This window comes from Cotesia typhae, unplaced genomic scaffold (assembly GCF_013202065.1).
Source record: "Cotesia typhae breed Kobodo isofemale line unplaced genomic scaffold, CoteBio_Ctyphae contig_81, whole genome shotgun sequence".
Classification (NCBI taxonomy): Eukaryota; Metazoa; Arthropoda; class Insecta; order Hymenoptera; family Braconidae; genus Cotesia; species Cotesia typhae.
The window spans coordinates 1-21960 of NW_027423768.1; the positions used below are offsets into that span (position 1 = coordinate 1).

At 39.0% G+C, this 21960-nt stretch overlaps 2 protein-coding genes across 9 annotated transcripts; one reads left to right on the plus strand and one right to left on the minus strand.

Annotated features, from left to right (window-relative positions):
* The first annotated feature begins 13971 nt into the window (after positions 1 to 13971).
* On the plus strand, positions 13972 to 17924 carry LOC141533043 (vacuole membrane protein 1). Of its 6 annotated transcripts, none has more exons than XM_074251699.1 (6): positions 13972 to 14263; positions 14404 to 14491; positions 15839 to 16189; positions 16258 to 16767; positions 16859 to 17128; positions 17483 to 17924. In XM_074251699.1, the coding sequence occupies exons 2-6, from the start codon at positions 14459 to 14461 to the stop codon at positions 17612 to 17614; spliced, it is 1296 nt and encodes a 431-aa protein (XP_074107800.1). In that variant the 5' UTR covers positions 13972 to 14263; positions 14404 to 14458; the 3' UTR covers positions 17615 to 17924. The 6 variants fall into 6 exon arrangements, with proteins under 6 accessions (XP_074107800.1, XP_074107803.1, XP_074107802.1 ...); XM_074251702.1 differs by lacking the exon at positions 14404 to 14491 and adding an exon at positions 14353 to 14403 and having other exon boundaries at positions 13973 to 14263; XM_074251701.1 differs by lacking the exon at positions 14404 to 14491 and having other exon boundaries at positions 13974 to 14263.
* Positions 17925 to 19017: 1093 nt separating this feature from the next.
* Positions 19018 to 21818, minus strand: Beta4galt7 (beta-1,4-galactosyltransferase 7). Of its 3 annotated transcripts, none has more exons than XM_074251682.1 (6): positions 21664 to 21818; positions 21384 to 21601; positions 21110 to 21312; positions 20816 to 21039; positions 19564 to 19710; positions 19018 to 19346 (listed from the first exon to the last, which is right to left on the minus strand). In XM_074251682.1, the coding sequence occupies exons 2-6, from the start codon at positions 21490 to 21492 to the stop codon at positions 19106 to 19108; spliced, it is 924 nt and encodes a 307-aa protein (XP_074107783.1). In that variant the 5' UTR covers positions 21493 to 21601; positions 21664 to 21818; the 3' UTR covers positions 19018 to 19105. The 3 variants fall into 3 exon arrangements, with proteins under 3 accessions (XP_074107783.1, XP_074107785.1, XP_074107784.1); XM_074251684.1 differs by having other exon boundaries at positions 21384 to 21560; positions 21664 to 21805; XM_074251683.1 differs by having other exon boundaries at positions 21678 to 21695.
* Positions 21819 to 21960: the final 142 nt, after the last annotated feature.

Sequence of the window (21960 nt, forward strand, 5' to 3'; positions counted from 1 at the left end):
TTACCAATTTCAAACAGGAGATCCTGATATATTTGTCTTTTTGTGCTCTTCTTTGGCTGAGATGTTGTATTCAGCCGGGGCCGAGAACTCAATGACATAAATGTCATGAGTGGCCTTGTCGAAGAGCACAATATCAGGTTTGTTGTGATCTATTCGCCGGGTTGTTGCAAATGGCATGTTCCAATAAATTTTGCAACTGTCATTCTCAACAACCTGGGGAATATCTCCTGGCAAATAAGGCAGCACTGGTGTCACGTCAATACCGTAGCAATGACGAAGATAGTAGTACAGTACTCTCAGGGCAGCATTGTGACGCTGGATATATGCACCTCTCGCCAGCACTGGACATGCCGACAAAGGTGCATAAGCGTCTCCGGATGTTGTCTACACCTCCTACAGGACGTGTCCGGAAGCTGCACCTGGAGCACCTTGCTACGGTACTCAAGAGTGTTAATGACACCATCTTGGCAGGCAAATATAAACCCTTCAGTCTCGGACATCAGGCCCGCTGACTTTAAGAAGGAAAACGTCAGCTGGATGGACAAGCCATGATCACGCACGTGTTTAAAGAACACGCTGTGCATGGACTTGTCCATCAGTTCGCCAAGGAGTAGGTTTTCCTCGGCGTTCCTGATGACGCTCTTAATTTCCTCCTTTCGGAGTTCCATAAGAGCGTTTATTTCTCCAAGACCAAGGGTTCTTGCCGCATATATTGCTGCCTTATACAAGAATGACCCCTTATGCGCATTTTCATGTTTATGTACAATTTGCGTAAGAAAGTCATCCTCGTCTGCAGTGAAATTGACAACTTCGTGAGTTAAACCCAGGACCAAACGGTCGTGAAGCCGCTCCAAACTCTGCAAACCTCTCCCACCGATGGACCGGGAGAGGTATAATCTGGCGACTGATGAATTGGGGTGCATGCTCCGATTCATATTAATGATCTTACGGGTTTTGATGTCGAGATCTCGTAAATCCTTTCGGGTCCATTTCAGGACACCGAAAGAGTATAGTAAGACTGGGACAGCGAGCATGTTAGTAGCTGAGACTTTGTTTTTGCCGGAAAGTTCGGAGGACCAAATTTTCCGGAGTCTCCTAACATACTCGCTCTGGAGAGTTGTTCGGACTTCAGAGACCGCATGCATGCGGTGCTCTTCCATTCCTAGATATCTATACAACTCCCCGGCGTCTAATTGTCTTAAGACGCTCCCATCCACTAATTCGACATCATCACCAGTATCAGAGCACTTACCCCTCGCCAGATGTACGACCGCACACTTGTCCAACCCAAAAGACATTCCGACATCTCGTGTGTACTCTGCTACGATGTTGAGGGCTGCTTGTAGATGATCTTCATCAGCACTATATAGCTTCAGATCATCCATGTAAAGCAGATGGGTGATCGAATATTTTCGATCACCCGGAGGCCCCACAGAGTACCCACGAGTTTTACGGAGAGCAACAGATATAGGCAGCAGTGAAATGCAAAACAGCAGAGGGCTCAAGGAATCGCCTTGGAAGACCCCTCGTTTGTACTCTACAACTCCGGTTACGTGCAATGCGTTTCCACTTCCAATGTGAAAACGCGTTCGCCAGAGCTGCATTGTACGTCGAATGCATTCCACTATTTCGGGATTGACTCCCACGCATTTGAGTAGATATAAAATCAACTCATGTGGAGTTGAGTCAAATGCCTTGCGATAGTCAATCCAAGCCATTGACAGGTTGCGTTGATAGTAGATCGCATCTTGTAAGACGCATCGATCCACTATCAGGTTCTCCTTGCAACCTGACAGGCCTCTTTACTGCCACGTTGTTCATATATCTGTTGCCATACAGGCTCTATCTGCTGCAAGATACGGTTATTTAAAATTTTTGTAAAAATTTTATAAACCGCATTCAAGCAGGTGATAGGCCTGAAATTCTTAGGGTCAGACAAGTCACCTTTTTTAGGTATCAGTACGGTTCGCCCTTCTACAAGCCAGTTCGGAATCGGATCGTCAGCTCTAATGTACGATGTAAATATGCAGGCCAGATGGAGGTGGGTAGAAGTAAACTTCTTCCACCAGAAGACATTAATGCCATCTGGTCCCGGGGCAGCCCAATTTTTGCTGCCATTTAGAGCTGAACGAACTTCATCCACACTGACTGCAGGGCTCTCTTCATCAGCATTCTGTCGACGGTGTTCCCGACAGAATACTTTGAAGTCGTGCAGAGCTGGAGTGTTGGCGTTCACGTTTGGTTGATCTCCATACAACTCAGTCCAAAAGCTTCCACCCGCTCAGGTGTTGGATAATTCCCGGTAACATCGGTCTTTGGTGTCAGAAACCGTGAAGGGCTGGATCGAAACAACGAGTTGTCGACCAACCGCTTCAGCCTTTTCTCTAATGACTTTTAGCAGCCACTAGAGCCCGTAATTTATTAAGAGACTCTTCCTTGATGACATGAAGAGTACTCTTGTTCAGTGTGTGATGACGCCACCGAAGTTCAGCAGCAATGCGCCGAATTCGGGGCGTGTATGGTGTTTGAGTTGTGTCGTACTCAATCACACACTGAATGCAGGAGACCTGTTTCAGGACATGTCAATTTTCAAGCCAAGTTGTGAGATGCGCTGTTTCAACCTTGCCTCGATCGAGAGACATTGTCTCTCTCTCGGAAAAGCCGAAACTGCTGCACCATACACAACCTGGCTCACAGTGAGCAGGGTGGAATCCTCCAGGATGTTTGCACGGAGATCTTCGTTTACCGCGTCAAGCTGTTGTTGGGAGTAAGTTATCTTTTTAGATATACTTACTTGCCGTCCTACAAAGGGATTGTTGTTGTCAAGGAGGAACGGCGTCGCTCTTGGTGTAGTTGCGCCGGAAAGGAAAGTCTATTAGACTGCCTTCTGTCCGGCACAAGCGATCTTCTATTTCGCCGAAGATGAGCGGCATAATTACGCAGGTGTTTGGGCGTAAAATGCGCTAGCTCCGGATGCATATCACTCCAAAGAGTGTGCATCCGGGCCATATAGCCGCTCACCCCCGGCTCGCTACGTTGGTAGCACACCAAGAGATCGACTCTCAGTTCCTCCGTCCACTTAAAGTAAGTCCTTAAGGCGCCAGGGTCGTCATCATTCATCGGGTCCGGCGTGCTCCTCCCACCTGATGAATGGTCCTCATCCGAAAAGGACCGGTTGTGGGGAGCACTTCTGAGTTGATATCTTGTGGTAACTCAGTTATTTCCATGCAGTGGGTAGTTGGCCCACTGCACGGGCTACGTCGTTCGCCTACAGACCTGATGTTATGGTCTGCGTTTCCCGCGATGCGCCGCTTGGAGGCCACGTAGCAAGCATCGCTTATTATTATTATTATTATTATTATTATTATTATTATTATTATTATTATTATTATTATTATTATTATTATTATTTGTTATTAATTGCTCAGGGGGTTTTCCCGGAGTCCGACTCTCCGAGGGCCCAGCCTGAGCGCCATCCATTACTGCTGCACCACTCCACACAACAAGGCGGTTAGTGAGTGCAGCAGGCCAAATTCATTTGCCTAAGTAGACGCAGGGATCCCAAAATGACAGCCTTTTGCATCCGCACTGCTAGAGACACGGCTGCTGAACTGCAAGCCGGTATCTTCGCAAGTGAAGACACAAAAGACTGTTTCATCCCTCCAAGGACGCCGACAACCAAAACGACGAGCTTGACACGGTAACCTGGGTACAGTTTGCCAATTTCAAACAGGAGATCCTGATATATCTGGTGTTTGTGGTCTTCTTTGGCTGAGATATTGTATTCGGCTGGGGCCGAAAACTCAATGACATAAATGTCACGAGTAGCCTTGTCAAAGAGCACAATATCAGGTTTGTTGTGGTCAATCCGCCGGGTTGTTGCGAATGGTATGTTCCAATAAATTTTGGAACTGTCATTCTCAACAACCTGCGGAATATCTCCTGGCAGATAAGGCAGCACTGGTGTCTCATCGATACCGCAGCTATATCTGAGATGATAATAGAGTACTCGCAAGGCAGCATTGTGACGCTGTATGTAGGCACCTCTTGCCAGCACAGGACATGCCGACAAAAGGTGCATCAGCGTCTCCGGATGTTGTTTACACGTCCGACAGGACGTGTCCGGAAGCTGCGCCTGGAGCACCTTGCTACGGTATTCGAGAGTGTTGATAACACCATCTTGGCAGGCAAATATAAACCCTTCGGTCTCGGACATCAGGCCAGCTGACTTCAAGAAGGAGAATGTCAGCTGGGTGGACAAGCCATGGTCACGGACGTGTTTGAAATACACGCTGTGCATGCACTTGTCCATGTGTTCACCGAGGAGTTTTTTTCCTCGGCTATCCTGACGACGCTCTTGAACTCCTTTTTCGGGAGTTCAATGAGAGCGTTTATTTCTCCGAGACCTAAGGTATTTGCCGCGTAGATTGCTGCCTTATACAAGAACGACCCCTTCCGCGCATTTTCATGACTATGAACAAATTGCATCAGGAAGTCGTCCTCGTCTGCTGTGAAATTGGCAACCTCGTATGTTAAACCCAGAACCAAACGATCGTGAAGCCGCTCCAAGCTCTGCAATCCTCTCCCTCCGATGTTCCGGGAGAGGTACATCCTGGCGACTGATGAATTAGGGTGCATGCTCTGATTCATATTGATGACTTTACGGGTTTTGATGTCGAGATCTTTCAACTCATTTCGAGGCCATTTCAGGATCCCAAAGAGTAAAGTAGGACCGGGACAGCGAGCATGTTAGTAGCTGAAACTTTGTTCTTGCCGGAAAGTTCTGATGACCAGATCTTCCGGAGTCTCCTAACATACTCACTGCGAAGAGTTGTTCGGACTTCAGAGACGGCATGCATTTGCCGCTCTTCAATCCCTAGATATCTGTACAACTCTCCGGCGTCTAATTCTCTTAAGACGCTCCCATCCACTAATTCGACATCTCCACCCGTATCAGAGCACTTACCCTTCGCCAGGTGTACGACCGCACACTTGTCCAACCCAAAAGACATTCCGACATCTCGTGTGTACTCTGCTACGATGTTGATGGCCGTTTGTAGATGATCTTTGTTGGCACTGTATATCTTTAGATCATCCATAAACAGTTGGTGAGTGATCGAGTATACTCGATCACTCGGTAGCCCCGCAGAGTACCCACGAGTTTGTCGGAGGGCAACAGATATTGGCAGCAGTGAGATGCAAAACAACAGAGGGCTCAGAGAATCTCCCTGAAAGACGCCTCTCTTGTACTGAACAGTTCCGGTTACGTGCAATGCATTTCCACTTCCTATGTGAAAACGCGTTCGCCAGAGCTGCATCGTACGTTGTATGAATCCCACTGTTTGGCGATTGATTCCGAGGCATTTGAGCAGATAGAGAATCAACTCATGTGAAGTTGAGTCAAATGCCTTACGGTAGTCAATCCAGGCCATAGACAGGTTGCGTTGGTAGTAGATTGCGTCTTGAATGACGCATCTATCTACCAACAAGTTGATCTTGCAACCTGACACGCCCTGTTTACTGCCACGTTGTTCGTATATCTGTTGCCACACAGGCTCTATCTCCTGCAAGATACGGTTATTTAAGATTTTTGTAAAAATCTTGTAAACCGCATTCAAGCAAGTGATAGGCCTGTAGTTCTTTGGGTCGGTCAAGTCACCCTTTTTAGGGATGAGTACGGTTCGCCCTTCTACCAGCCAGTCTGGAATTGGTTCGTCGCCCTGAATGTATGATGTAAAAATTATTATTATTATTATTATTATTATTATTATTATTATTATTATTATTATTTGTTATTAATTGCTCAGGGGGGTTTTCCCCGGAGTCCGACTCTCCGAGGGCCCAGCCTGAGCGCCATCCATTACTGCTGCACCACTCCACACAACAAGGCGGTTAGTGAGTGCAGCAGGCCAAATTCATTTGCCTAAGTAGACGCAGGGATCCCAAAATGACAGCCTTTTGCATCCGCACTGCTAGAGACACGGCTGCTGAACTGCAAGCCGGTATCTTCGCAAGTGAAGACACAAAAGACTGTTTCATCCCTCCAAGGACGCCGACAACCAAAACGACGAGCTTGACACGGTAACCTGGGTACAGTTTGCCAATTTCAAACAGGAGATCCTGATATATCTGGTGTTTGTGCTCTTCTTTGGCCGAGATATTGTATTCGGCTGGGGCCGAAAACTCAATGACATAAATGTCACGAGTAGCCTTGTCAAAGAGCACAATATCAGGTTTGTTGTGGTCAATCCGCCGGGTTGTTGCGAATGGTATGTTCCAATAAATTTTGGAACTGTCATTCTCAACAACCTGCGGAATATCTCCTGGCAGATAAGGCAACACTGGTGTCTCATCGATACCGCAGCTATATCTGAGATGATAATAGAGTACTCGCAGGGCAGCATTGTGACGCTGTATGTAGGCACCTCTTGCCAGCACAGGACATGCCGACAAAAGGTGCATCAGCGTCTCCGGATGTTGTTTACACGTCCGACAGGACGTGTCCGGAAGCTGCACCTGGAGCACCTTGCTACGGTACTCAAGAGTGTTAATGACACCATCTTGGCAGGCAAATATAAACCCTTCGGTCTCGGACATCAGGCCAGCTGACTTCAAGAAGGAGAATGTCAGCTGGGTGGACAAGCCATGGTCACGGACGTGTTTGAAATACACGCTGTGCATGGACTTGTCCATGTGTTCACCGAGGAGTTTTTTTTCCTCGGCTATCCTGACGACGCTCTTGAACTCCTTTTTCGGGAGTTCAATGAGAGCGTTTATTTCTCCGAGACCTAAGGTATTTGCCGCGTAGATTGCTGCCTTATACAAGAACGACCCCTTCCGCGCATTTTCATGACTATGAACAAATTGCATCAGGAAGTCGTCCTCGTCTGCTGTGAAATTGGCAACCTCGTATGTTAAACCCAGAACCAAACGATCGTGAAGCCGCTCCAAGCTCTGCAATCCTCTCCCTCCGATGTTCCGGGAGAGGTACATCCTGGCGACTGATGAGTTAGGGTGCTTGCTCTGATTCATATTGATGACTTTACGGGATTTGATGTCGAGATCTTTCAACTCATTTCGAGGCCATTTCAGGATCCCAAAGAGTAAAGTAGGACCGGGACAGCGAGCATGTTAGTAGCTGAGACTTTGTTCTTGCCGGAAAGTTCTGATGACCAGATCTTCCGGAGTCTCCTAACATACTCACTGCGAAGAGTTGTTCGGACTTTAGAGACGGCATGCATTTGCCGCTCTTCAATCCCTAGATATCTGTACAACTCTCCGGCGTCTAATTCTCTTAAGACGCTCCCATCCACTAATTCGACATCTCCACCCGTATCAGAGCACTTACCCTTCGCCAGGTGTACGACCGCACACTTGTCCAACCCAAAAGACATTCCGACATCTCGTGTGTACTCTGCTACGATGTTGATGGCCGTTTGTAGATGATCTTTGTTGGCACTGTATATCTTTAGATCATCCATAAACAGTTGGTGAGTGATCGAGTATACTCGATCACTCGGTAGCCCCGCAGAGTACCCACGAGTTTGTCGGAGGGCAACAGATATTGGCAGCAGTGAGATGCAAAACAACAGAGGGCTCAGAGAATCTCCCTGAAAGACGCCTCTCTTGTACTGAACAGTTCCGGTTACGTGCAATGCATTTCCACTTCCTATGTGAAAACGCGTTCGCCAGAGCTGCATCGTACGTTGTATGCATCCCACTGTTTGGCGATTGATTCCGAGGCATTTGAGCAGATAGAGAATCAACTCATGTGAAGTTGAGTCAAATGCCTTACGGTAGTCAATCCAGGCCATAGACAGGTTGCGTTGGTAGTAGATTGCGTCTTGAATGACGCATCTATCTACCAACAAGTTGATCTTGCAACCTGACACGCCCTGTTTACTGCCACGTTGTTCGTATATCTGTTGCCACACAGGCTCTATCTCCTGCAAGATACGGTTATTTAAGATTTTTGTAAAAATCTTGTAAACCGCATTCAAGCAAGTGATAGGCCTGTAGTTCTTTGGGTCGGACAAGTCACCCTTTTAGGGATGAGTACGGTTCGCCCTTCTACCAGCCAGTCTGGAATTGGTTCGTCGCCCTGAATGTATGATGTAAAAATCCGGGCCAGATGAGCATGTGTAGAAGAAAATTTCTTCCACCAGAAGATGTTTATGCCATCTGGACCCGGGGCAGCCCAGTTCTTGCCGCCATTCAGGGCTTTACGAACCTCTTCCACACTGACTGCAGGGCTCTCTTCGGCGATATCCTGCCGTCGGTGTTCTCGACAGAATGCCTCGAAGTCGTGCAGAGCTGGAGTATCCGGGTTGACGTTTGGTTGATCTCCGTACAATTCACTCCAAAAGGCTTCCACTCGCTCAGATGATGGATAATTCTCGGGAACAGCGGTCTTAGGTGACAGAAAGCGTGAAGGGTTGGATCGAAACAAAGAGTTGTCGATCAACCGCTTCAGCCTTTTCTCTAGTGACTTATTGGAAGCCACCAGAGCCCGCAACCTGTTAAGAGACTCTTCTTTGATGACAAGAAGAGTACTCTTGTTCAGTGTGTGATGTCGCCTTCGAAGTTCTGCCGCCAGGCGACGAACTTTGGCGTGTACGGTCTTTGAGTACTAACATACTCTATCACACACTGAATGCGGGAGACTTGTTTCCGAGAAATGTCAATTTTGTGTCCAAGTTGAGCGATGCGCAGCTTCAACTTCGCCTCGAAAAGAGAGAATGTCTTCTCTCTATCGGCAGAAGCGAAGCGGCGGCACCGTAGACAACTTGGTTGACAGTGAGCAGAGTGGAGTCCTCTTGAAGCTGTGTGGGGAGATCTTCGTTCACCGTGTCGAGCTGTTGTTTTGAGTGAGTCATCTTTTTGGAGATGCTCACTTGTCGACCTGTAAAGAGGTTGTCGTTGTCCTCGGAGAAACGGTGCCGTTCTTGGTGTAGCGGTGCTGGAAATGAAGGCCGATTAGACTGCCTTCTATTTGGCAGCAGCGATCGTCGATTATGCCGAAGGTATGAGGCGTAATTACGCAGGTGTTTGGGCGTAAAATGTCTGTGCTCCGGATGCATGCCACACCAAAGTGTGTGCATCCGGGCCATATACCCTGATACCTCCGGCTCGCTGTTCTGCCAGCACACCAAGAGATCGGCGCGAAGCTCCTCCGTCCACTTAAACTTAATCCTATAAGCGCCGGGGTCGTCATAAGTCATCGGGTCCGGTGTGCTCCTCCCACCTGATGACTGGTCCTCATCCGAAGAGGACCGGTTGTGGGGAGCACTTCTGAGATTATACTGTTTTGGAACTCAGATATTACGGTGCAACGGGTAGTTGGCCCGTTGCTCCGGTTACGTTGTTAGCCTACAGACCAGATGTTGCGGTCTGCGTTTCCCGCGGTGCGCCACTAGGAGGCCACGTAACAAGCACCGCTATTATTATTATTATTATTATTATTATTATTATTATTATTATTATTATTATTATTATTATTATTATTATTATTATTATTATTATTATTATTATTTTGTTATTAAATGCTCAGGGGGGTTATCCCCGGAGTCCGATTCTCCGAGGGCCCAGCCTGAGCTCCATCCGTTACTGCTGGACCACTCCGCACAACAAGGCGGTTAGTGATCACAGCAGGCCAAAGTCATTTCCCTTAAGAGACGGAGAGAACCAAGTAAAACAGCCTTCTGCATCCTAACTGCCAAGAACTCAGCTTTTGATGAGCAAGCTGGAACTTTGGCAAGTGAGGATACAAAAGACTGTTTCATCCCTCCTAGGACGCCAACAATCAGGACGACAAGCTTGACACGGTAACCTGGGTAAAGTTTGCCAATTTCAAACAGGAGATCCTGATATATTTGTCTTTTGTGCTCTTCTTTGGCTGAGATGTTGTATTCAGCCGGGGCCGAGAACTCAATGACATAAATGTCACGAGTGGCCTTGTCGAAGAGCACAATATCAGGTTTGTTGTGATCTATCCGCCGGGTTGTTGCAAATGGCATGTTCCAATAAATTTTGCAACTGTCATTCTCAACAACCTGGGGAATATCTCCTGGCAAATAAGGCAGCACTGGTGTCACGTCAATACCGTAGCAATGACGAAGATAGTAGTACAGTACTCTCAGGGCAGCATTGTGACGCTGGATATATGCACCTCTCGCCAGCACTGGACATGCCGACAAAAGGTGCATAAGCGTCTCCGGATGTTGTCTACACCTCCTACAGGACGTGTCCGGAAGCTGCACCTGGAGCACCTTGCTACGGTACTCAAGAGTGTTAATGACACCATCTTGGCAGGCAAACCCTTCAGTCTCGGACATCAGGCCCGCTGACTTTAAGAAGGAAAACGTCAGCTGGATGGATAAGCCATGATCACGCACGTGTTTAAAGAACACGCTGTGCATGGACTTGTCCATCAGTTCGCCAAGGAGTAGTTTTTCCTCGGCATTCCTGATGACGCTCTTAAATTCCTCCTTTCGGAGTTCCATAAGAGCGTTTATTTCTCCAAGACCAAGGGTTCTTGCCGCATATATTGCTGCCTTATACAAGAATGACCCCTTATGCGCATTTTCATGTTTATGTACAATTTGCATAAGAAAGTCATCCTCGTCTGCAGTGAAATTGACAACTTCGTGAGTTAAACCCAGGACCAAACGGTCGTGAAGCCGCTCCAAACTCTGCAAACCTCTCCCACCGATGGACCGGGAGAGGTCTAATCTGGCGACTGATGAATTGGGGTGCATGCTCCGATTCATATTAATGATCTTACGGGTTTTGATGTCGAGATCTCGTAAATCCTTTCGGGTCCATTTCAGGACACCGAAAGAGTATAGTAAGACTGGGACAGCGAGCATGTTAGTAGCTGAGACTTTGTTTTTGCCGGAAAGTTCGGAGGACCAAATTTTCCGGAGTCTCCTAACATACTCGCTCTGGAGAGTTGTTCGGACTTCAGAGACCGCATGCATGCGGTGCTCTTCCATTCCTAGATATCTATACAACTCCCCGGCGTCTAATTGTCTTAAGACACTCCCATCTACTAATTCGACATCATCACCAGTATCAGAGCACTTACCCCTCGCCAGATGTACGACCGCACACTTGTCCAACCCAAAAGACATTCCGACATCTCGTGTGTACTCTGCTACGATGTTGAGGGCTGCTTGTAGATGATCTTCATCAGCACTATATAGCTTCAGATCATCCATGTAAAGCAGATGGGTGATCGAATATTTTCGATCACCCGGAGGCCCCACAGAGTACCCACGAGTTTTACGGAGAGCAACAGATATAGGCAGCAGTGAAATGCAAAACAGCAGAGGGCTCAAGGAATCGCCTTGGAAGACCCCTCGTTTGTACTCTACAACTCCGGTTACGTGCAATGCGTTTCCACTTCCAATGTGAAAACGCGTTCGCCAGAGCTGCATTGTACGTCGAATGCATTCCACTATTTCGGGATTGACTCCCACGCATTTGAGTAGATATAAAATCAACTCATGTGGAGTTGAGTCAAATGCCTTGCGATAGTCAATCCAAGCCATTGACAGGTTGCGTTGATAGTAGATCGCATCTTGTAAGACGCATCGATCCACTATCAGGTTCTCCTTGCAACCTGACAGGCCTCTTTACTGCCACGTTGTTCATATATCTGTTGCCATACAGGCTCTATCTGCTGCAAGATACGGTTATTTAAAATTTTTGTAAAAATTTTATAAACCGCATTCAAGCAGGTGATAGGCCTGAAATTCTTAGGGTCAGACAAGTCACCTTTTTAGGTATCAGTACGGTTCGCCCTTCTACAAGCCAGTTCGGAATCGGATCGTCAGCTCTAATGTACGATGTAAATATGCAGGCCAGATGGAGGTGGGTAGAAGTAAACTTCTTCCACCAGAAGACATTAATGCCATCTGGTCCCGGGGCAGCCCAATTTTTGCTGCCATTTAGAGCTGAACGAACTTCATCCACACTGACTGCAGGGCTCTCTTCATCAGCATTCTGCCGACGGTGTTCCCGACAGAATGCTTTGAAGTCGTGCAGAGCTGGAGTATTGGCGTTCACGTTTGGTTGATCTCCATACAACTCAGTCCAAAAGCTTCCACCCGCTCAGGTGTTGGATAAGTCCCAGTAACATCGGTCTTTGCTGTCAGAAACCGTGAAGGGCTGGATCGAAACAACGAGTTGTCGACCAACCGCTTCAGCCTTTTCTCTAGTGACTTTTTGGCAGTCACTAGAGCCCGCAATTTATTAAGAGACTCTTCTTTGATGACAAGAAGAGTACTCTTGTTCAGTGTGTGATGACGCCACCGAAGTTCAGCAACAATGCGTCGAATTCGGGGCGTGTATGCTTTTGAGTTGTTTCGAACTCAATCACACACTGAATGCGGGAGACATGTTTCCGGGATCTGTCAATTTTGGAGCCAAGTTGTAAGATGCGCTGTCTCAACCTTGCCTCGATCGAGAGACAATGTCTCTCTCTCGGAAAAGCCGAAACTGCTGCACCATACACAACCTGGCTCACAGTGAGCAGGGTGGAGTCCTCCAGGATGGCTGCACGGAGATCTTCGTTTACCGCGTCGTCAAGCTGTTGTTGGGAGTAAGTTATCTTTTTAGATATACTTACTTGCCGTCCTACAAAGGGATTGTTGTCGTCCAAGGAGGAACGGCGTCGCTCTTGGTATAGTTGCGCCGGAAAGGAAAGTCTATTAGACTGCCTTCTGTCCGGCACAAGCGATCTTCTATTTCGCCGAAGATGAGCGGCATAATTACGCAGGTGTTTGGGCGTAAAATGCGCTAGCTCCGGATGCATATCACTCCAAAGAGTGTGCATCCGGGCCATATAGCCGCTCACCCCCGGCTCGCTACGTTGGTAGCACACCAAGAGATCGACTCTCAGTTCCTCCGTCCACTTAAAGTAAGTCCTTAAGTTGCCAGAGTCGTCATCTTTCATCGGGTCCGGCGTGCTCCTCCCACCTGATGAATGGTCCTCATTATTATTATTATTATTATTATTATTATTATTATTATTATTATTTTAATACTATCATCTACTTATCAACAGTGATATCATTATAATAACATAATTATTCGTTAATTAATTTCTATTGTTGCGGCTGTGGTCCGACTTGTGCATGGTGTATCGCATTTGCCCTGCTCCTCACCCCTATCTCTCAGGCTCTTGGAACAGTGACACGGGGAAACCACAGAGAAAACCCATGTCGATACATATATATATAAAAATGAATCTATTATAAAAATATATATTACTTATTATAGAAATACAATTTCCAATTTACGATGAATATTTAAAAGTTATTTTAATATTTCCTTAATTATTCATGTACCAACCGTGCCATTGTTATTTGAATTTATTAATTTAAAGTTTTCTTATTTTGTATTTATATTTTATTGTTTTTGGGAAATATCATTGTAGGATATCTAAATGGTTAAGGGAATCCTTGAAAGGTTCAACATGTGTTTTCCTTTTATGTGTTTCTACAAAGGTCTAATTGTTAGGCGACACGTGTGGGTCATATTCGAGTGTATAATTTTTTATTTTGAAGAGGTTTACAAGGATTTATTTATTTATTGCTTACTCCAAAAGAGTGTTACCTAAAATTTATGAGCCATAAAGATTTCTTTTTGGACGTTCGATTTAACCGGATGTCTTATTTATTATTAACAAATATAGTTTTATATTTTATCGGACAATTTAAATTCGCGCCTCCTAATTGCAGCGTCATCTTACGGATTCCGCTGATGACATTACAATGTTCAAAACAGTTGACCACCAGATGGTGAAAGCCAAATGTTTTTTATCGGGCTAGACTTAAAAATATAGACCACAACAACATATAGTTTTCATGAAACTTCGTGTCCTATAGTTCAAAAAAATATGACCTATAGTACGAGACAGTTCATAATTTTATTCTTGATCTGATTATATTTCCATAGTAATAAATTACTAACAGTCCTTCTAATTTTTCTTCTTCTAATTTTCTATCAATTAAAAAATCGGTTTAAAAAACCGAAATTTTATGAGATATTTGTCTGTCAATTATCTTCAATTAAATGGTCAAGTAAATTTCATTGAACTCCGTTTGATGGTTTTTTTTTTGACACAATGACTCATCACTTGTGATTGTTTGCTATTATATCTTAAATGCAGTGATTTTAACCTAAAAAACTAAATTTTATTTAGATAGTGCCACTGTATGAACTAATTAAGTAACTAGTTACATTCTACATAAATAAGGTGGAGTAAAATATTTAAATACTTCTTTTAAATTATACTTTATTGATGCACAATCATTACAAAGTTAATCATTGAAAATTTTCTTTCAGACAGAACTAAAGTCAGTGTGTTTATTTATTTATTGCAAATATTATTTTCAGGTATGATAATTAAATTTTTGAAGACTCAGTTTTACTAAGTGGGGTGCAAGATTTGATGCTAGCTGAGAATAAGTCTTTTGTCAACTCAGTATGCAGCCTTATTTAATTAGATTAGATTAGATTATGGAGTCTTTGAGAAGTTACTTAATCAGTGACTTAATCTACGTCAAAAAAATATTCATAAGCAACTGTCTTGATAATTAATATCAAATATTCAACAGTAATGGAAAAAATATCAGATAAAAATTAGTGATTTTTTGAGTTTTCTTTAACAAATAATTTTTTATAAAAAAAAATATTTAAACAGTTAACCCATGTAGAAATTGAAAAAAACAGTGAGTGCAAATTTTAAAATTTGTTCAGAAAATCTATTAATCAAACTTATTGAATTAATTTGTAATTTTAAGTTGTAAAAAATCAAATTATCTACTAACAGATTTGCTTTATTTGATCAATCCACCTACAAAAACGAATGACATTGTCAAAAGACATTAAGCTTCAGTACTATTAATAAGACTAGCGTTCTTAAAAATGTATCTATGGCCACATGACAAATGGTAGATTACAGAAAGTTTTTTATCAAAATTTAAAAAGTTAATTTTAGACTTGGAAAAATTTTTAGTCCATCTATTAATTGCAAAAAAATTTAGCCCTAAGTTGTCAAAAAAAAATAATTCTTTATCTATAATAATAAAAGAATGAGTAAAACATTTTTTAGCTGACGTAGTAAAGAATTTAACACCTTTTCGTGATATGCAAGTTAAAACTAGAATTATCAATGTCACAAATTAACTAATGTCACAAAAATATACTTATAGCTTTTATATGAAAGTGGGTAAAAAAATCTATTATGAATATTTTTAATTCCCGTTATGAAATTTCTAAATTTTTAAACCCGATAACTTTTTAAAGCTTTTTAACTCTTGTTTGTCTTCGTGTCTCACACTGATTTTGTTCTGTTATTTTTCATAATCTCTGTTGATTAAATGATTAATAGTACCCTTCCAAGCTATATTAAGTATGAAATTGAGCTTTATCATGATTGAATGAAAAAGGGGGAAGGGAGACATGTATGAACTTTGACACAAATGACTTACGTGCTCTCGTTGTATTCTGTTATAATGACGATACCGATGCCATCTTTTTATTTTATTAAATTTATTGCTAAAATAGTAGATTAATATCTCGGATTTATTAAATAAATGCATAATCATATTGTATTTTTAACATCTAATTCTAACAATCATCACCGTGTTCTTAATACACTTCAAGATCATGTTATCATTGATATGGATAACAAAGTTATTAACATTTTTATGTTATTATTAAAGTCAAAATTTATGCATGTTTGTGTGATTTGTTAGAAAAGTGTAAAAAACATTGAATTTAAAATAACCAGACAATTAATTTAATTTTATTTGAATTAATGTTACAGATAAATTGCTCAAAGGAAAATATAGTAGAAATGAAACAAGCAACTCAACGACGACAAAAAGATCCAAATCATTCCAATGGTATTCAGCGGCCAACAAAAAAAAATCATCCTGCTTCAGATTCGCGGGTGAAAGCTGCTGAAATAAACCATAACAAAATAACAATAGATGCTGATAGTTTAAAGCTATGGCGTCATCCTTTCACAACCATGAGTTTTTTTTTACAAGAAGTAATGCATCTCTGTATCAATTTAGTCAAAGAAATTCCTAAATACAAAAAGACTGTATGGAGTGTGTTAATTTTATTAGTATTATTTTTCACTCTCAGGTATACTTCAGGTCGTCATCAACAAGTGAGTTTTTCTTAAAATAAATCTTAATTTAACCGAGAATGACTTTTTCTAAATAACGTAATTTTTAGGTATTACAAGATTGGGAAAACACTGTATTATGGTGGTTATATTGGGTCGGACTTGGTGTATTATCAAGTGTAGGATTTGGATCAGGTTTACATACATTCGTTCTTTACTTGGGTCCTCATATAGCTGCTGTAACAATGGCTGCGTATGAATGTGGGGGATTAAACTTTCCCGAGCCTCCATATCCTGATTCAATTATATGTCCTACGACTGTAGATGAAGCATGGACCGTAAACATTTTTAACATTATGAGAAAAGTACGTGTAGAAGCAATGTTGTGGGGTGCGGGTACCGCTCTTGGTGAATTACCGCCATATTTCATGGCTAGAGCGGCAAGAGACAGTCAACAAGTAGACAAAAGTGCTGATGATGATCAAGAAGAGCTCAAAGATTTAGAAGCGCTTGAAGCACTTGAAAATGGAGGAAATGTTCCAATATCAATGCGATTGAAATTAGCAATGAAACATTTTGTTCAAAAAACTGGATTTTTCGGAATTCTTCTTTGTGCTTCGGTATATTTATATATTTCTTTATTTTTTATTTTTATTATATTTTTTATCTGATAGTAGTCGAGTAAATTATGACAGTAACTTTCAATTTTAGATACCAAATCCGCTATTTGATTTCGCTGGCTTCATGTGTGGATATTATCGCATTCCATTCTGGACATTTTTTGGAGCAACCCTTATTGGTAAAGCGATTATTAAAATGCACATACAACAACTGGCAGTTATTATTGCTTTTAATGAAACGTTATTCGAGAAAGCCATTAACATATTGTCTGTTATACCATATATTGGCCAACGATTTCAAGAACCATTAAAAAAATATCTCATTGAACAAAAAAACAAGTTTCATAACAGCACTAATGTGGTAAATAAAACTTTTAGTTATTTTTACATTGATCTAAATATCTTTATAGTCTTTTTTTCAAATAACTTGTAAGCTTTTAAATATCCCAATTTCATTCATTGAATTATTCACTTTATAATTTTCTGTTCTTTCTTGAAATTAATAGCTCCAAGTACAGCATGTTGATTTAAGTATTGTATTACATACATCTAAAGTTTTTCGAGCATATTAAATATTAATCACCAAGTATCTAATGCAATGAATTAAATTGGTGGTAGTTTGCATTTAAAAAACAATTGAAAGTATGAGACTATAATTATTGATTTTATTCTTGGCTTAGTATTAATAATTTTTTTTTTTTTTATATTTTCTTAGGATAGTACCACGACTATTTCATGGCTATTTGATAAATTTGTTATTTTAATGTGCCTCTTCTTTCTTACAACGATAATTCATGCTTTGGCACGCAACCATCATCGTAAACGAAGTAAACCACGTGTTGATTGAAACAATAGAAAATTTTTTTTTGTGTCTTGTGTGTTATTACGAAAAACCTATCAGATAGCACTTGGAGTATTTACACAAAATGTTTTTGTACATTGGTTATATTAAGAACAAGCCTGATTTGATGAAGTGTCAATGTAAATATGTATAATCAATTAGTACACTCTAAAAAAAAAAAAATTTTTAAAAAATAGAAAATAATTTTTGCATAAAACAAATAAGAATATTTCATAATTTCTATTTAATTAATATTTATCATTATTTCCTGATGATAAAATTAATATTGTATACTATAAAAAATTTGACATGAAAACTTGAGTATAAGATTCATTTTTTGAGACCAAATACTAAAATAAAATTAAAATAAACAAGCCACATTATAAATGTTGATTAAAAATTTCATTATTGAATTACCCAACTTGACTAAATTTTATTTATAAACAATAACTAAATGTATTAACTGGGACCAACAAAAAATAAGTGATCGTGCATTTGATTGTTGCTTAATACTTTTTCATACTTGAAAAGAGCAGTATTTCTGATGGTCAAAATAAAAAAAATTTTAATTAATGTACTTAACATTTTTTAGTCGAAATCACATTTTACAAAAATAAATTCAACAAAAATGTAAAAAGAAAAAATACTTGAAGTACGATTTTATTTTAGGAATTAATTAGAGATTAGTAATTGATAATTTAAATGATTGAATTGTTTTATCCTCATCTTTTAATAGTTAAAGTCAATTGGAGTAAGTCATTGAAATATTTGCAGTTACTGGTGCGTTTACTGACTACACAGGCGGTGTATTGTCACTATATTTATATCACATTTTAACCGAGATTTTTTAAAAATATATCAGTAATAATTCCTTAATCGTATTCAATATAAAGAATAACTTTCTTCATTAGTTACTTATATGGTATTTTTCATCAAATGCACCATTCAATTGATTCCTATATAATTAATATTATCCCATTTTTTTGGTCCTAAGATTAGAAAAACAATACTTATTATTGATAACTATAGAATAAACTTGAGAATTTCCAGAAAATTTTTGGTAATTATTTACAAATGAAAAAATATAGAAAAAATTTCGATATTATCTTTTTTTGAAAAGTACATCAAAAAACGAACAATTTACAAAAAAAAAAAAAAGTTAAATATCACAATTTTCTAAAAATGTAGAAATTTTTTGAAAAATTGTGATAATCAGTTTTTTTAATTTTTAATTTTTTTATGTATTTTAAAAAAATATATATATCAAAATTTTCAAAAAAAAAAAAAAAAAATTAAAATGGTAGATCCCACTTGTAAATAATGACTAAATTTGTATTATTCACTTCAACTCGAGAATATCTGCAAAGTTTTACTATTTACATATTTATGAAGGAAAATAGATGATTCAATTTTTAATGATCTCAATAATTTTATTAATGATGTTATTTCTCTTGATATTAAATCAAGGCAAATATTAAGACTGAGTATTTATAAAGTCTATGGAGTTTTGTTCTCATTAGTTTTTGTACATTCACACCAAGGTGTAATCGTTTTATCACAATTCAAAGCGATATTCAAAATAGTTAAAGGTACATCAATAATCGTCATATTTATGACTTGTTCTATTTTGTATGATACATTACTTAAACCTGTTTGTCGATCTCGCTTTCTAGTAATCTCTCGCTGATTAAAGCATTTAATTGTATCTCTTTTTCGAACATTTTTGTCATGAATGTGTCTGCAAAATAAAGAAAACGGTATTATCATACATATCATTAATTTAGTTTTTGTTCTACAAAAGTGAAAAAACATAACATAATGCAAAGTTTACTCTAGTTATTTACACTATTCATTTTTTCCATCATTTTCTTTGTAGAGGAATGTAGAGAAAACAAATATTAACTCACTAATGTAGAACAAAAAATTTCATTTTATATCTTTATGCGGATTCTTACTTGAAAGTATTCTGAGATCCAGTTAATATATTTTGTGGCCTATATACTTTTAAATTAGCTTCCTTTAGTCTAACGTAAAATTCATCGTCTTCTAAACCCCAACCCCAATATTTATTAGACATTCCATTAACTGCTTGATAGTGTTTCCTAAAAATAAAGTTAGAATTTTGAATTTATGCAAAAACCTATTTTGATTTTTATGCCAATATAATAAAACATTAATTTAAAAAAAATTACTAGGAATTGAAAAGATTAAATTGATTTTTACATGTATTTAAAAAACAATAGAAAAAATATTTCATTTTTAAACTAGTAATTTAAAAAAAAATCGCGTTACTAATGCCAAAAGGACGTATCTCAACATCTACGCCCTTTTGGCTCTAAGACAAAAAAAATTCTAAAGCCAAAAGGGCGTATCATTCCTTTTTAATCATAATTAATTATTAGCCTTAGAAAAAAATATCAATTTAGCTAGGCACTACTCTGATGCCGTTTCCATTATCATTAACTTTTGCTTCTGAAAATAAAAAATAATAAATACATATTGCTTGTAAATCTAAACTTTGAAAAAATACTTTAATTTGATATGATTTTGTAATTTGCACAATTAAACATAATTCATTACACTTTATCAGTGGAGGCATGATTATTGGGTCAATAGAAATAAAAATTTCGTAATTGAGTCAAATACATTTTTCTTCAAATACAATGTTACTATTATTTTGGTGTTTTTTTAATTCAAATTCATATTCTTTTTAAACAAAATGAGTTCAAGAGTCATTATGTTTATCGCTGTTATAACTTTTGTTTTTAAGACTAACAATTATTAATTATGATAAAAAAAAAATGATACGCCCTTTTGGCTTTAAAAATTTGTTTGTCTTAGAGCCAAAAGGGCGTATACGAAAAAAAAATTTTTTTATTCATTTTTCTTACAGATTTGAATATTAAAAACATATTTGGGTTGAATGGAGGAAAAATAATTTTTTTATACGCCCTTTTGGCTCTGCAGAGCGTAGATGTTGAAATGCGCCCTTTTGGCATTAGTAACGCGAAATAATAGATTTGAAAGTGTTCTTGATTGTATCAGTACGATAAGAAAAATCTCATTTTTATGTTTTAAAATTAAGAAAAAAGTGCATTTTTTTATTCAGTAGATAAATGTATCAATAAAGTTAAATTTGAATTTAAAAAAAAAAATGAAATTTATATTGTACTAAAAATTTTTTAAAAGCAACTATTGACTACAAACCTATTAACAAGTAAAATTCCTCCGATAAAAGTTGGATAATGATATCGTGGATGTAGATCTGGAGATGATACGTGAAAAGGTCCGTTGTTAGGAAACCCATAAGATAAATTTTCATTTAAAGGTAATAAATCTATGTCATGCATAGCAATATAATCGTAGTCATTTTGGACATGAATAAAACCGACATTAATAAGAGATGCTCTGTTAAATCTAAATCTATCCACCTAAAAATGATATAATGTATTATGTTATTTAATAATTTACATTTATTTATTTTAAAAAAATTTTGTTTACTTGATGTAGTATGAATATGTGATATTCAATATTTTGTTTATCTAAAAATTGTTTCATGTGCGGAGCAAACTGTAACAATTCCTCGAAACGGTCTCGAAATGGTACTAAAATAGCAAGCTTGTATTGTGATATTTTAAATCGTTTCACTCCATTTTCAGATGCTTTTTTAAAACGACTAACTTTTTCATGGCAATTGCAGGAATCTGAAATACAATTACGTTAATTAGAATTACATTAAAGTTATCACTTGAATATTTTTCTTTTTGTGTAATACCTGGAGTTAATGACAAAATATTTAAGATACAAGTAAAAATGAATATAACAAAAACACTGAACAATAAATATCTAAAAAGATTTTTCTTCCAATGATTCCGGTAAGTCATTTTTAAAATATTATTTATGATACATGTTATAAATTATTATCCAGTTGAGTTATTTCATGAAATTAGATCTACAAATATTTACTCATCATGTCATAGTAACAATTTTAACCTGAAAATTTTTAAATAAATATAGAGATTAATGACAGTACAACTGTCAACAATGTTTCATACCTTCATAGCCTTACAGCTATGGAGATTTTCACGTTTGTAACAGAGGGTATTACACTCCATACTTATAATTTGTCTATTTTTGATTTTTTAATTAAAAACACACAGCTATGTTATTACACATATTAGATAGATTGTCGACTCTCTTTTCTCTACAGCCGTCCAGATCTGATGTGTCTGATGCGATGTAAAGGCAGCATTTCAATTAATGCTATTTCGAAACTTATCGCAAATTTTAAAATAACCGCTCAACTTCCAGGTAGTGACATCTGTAAGCAACTTTTCATGGTATTTAGAATT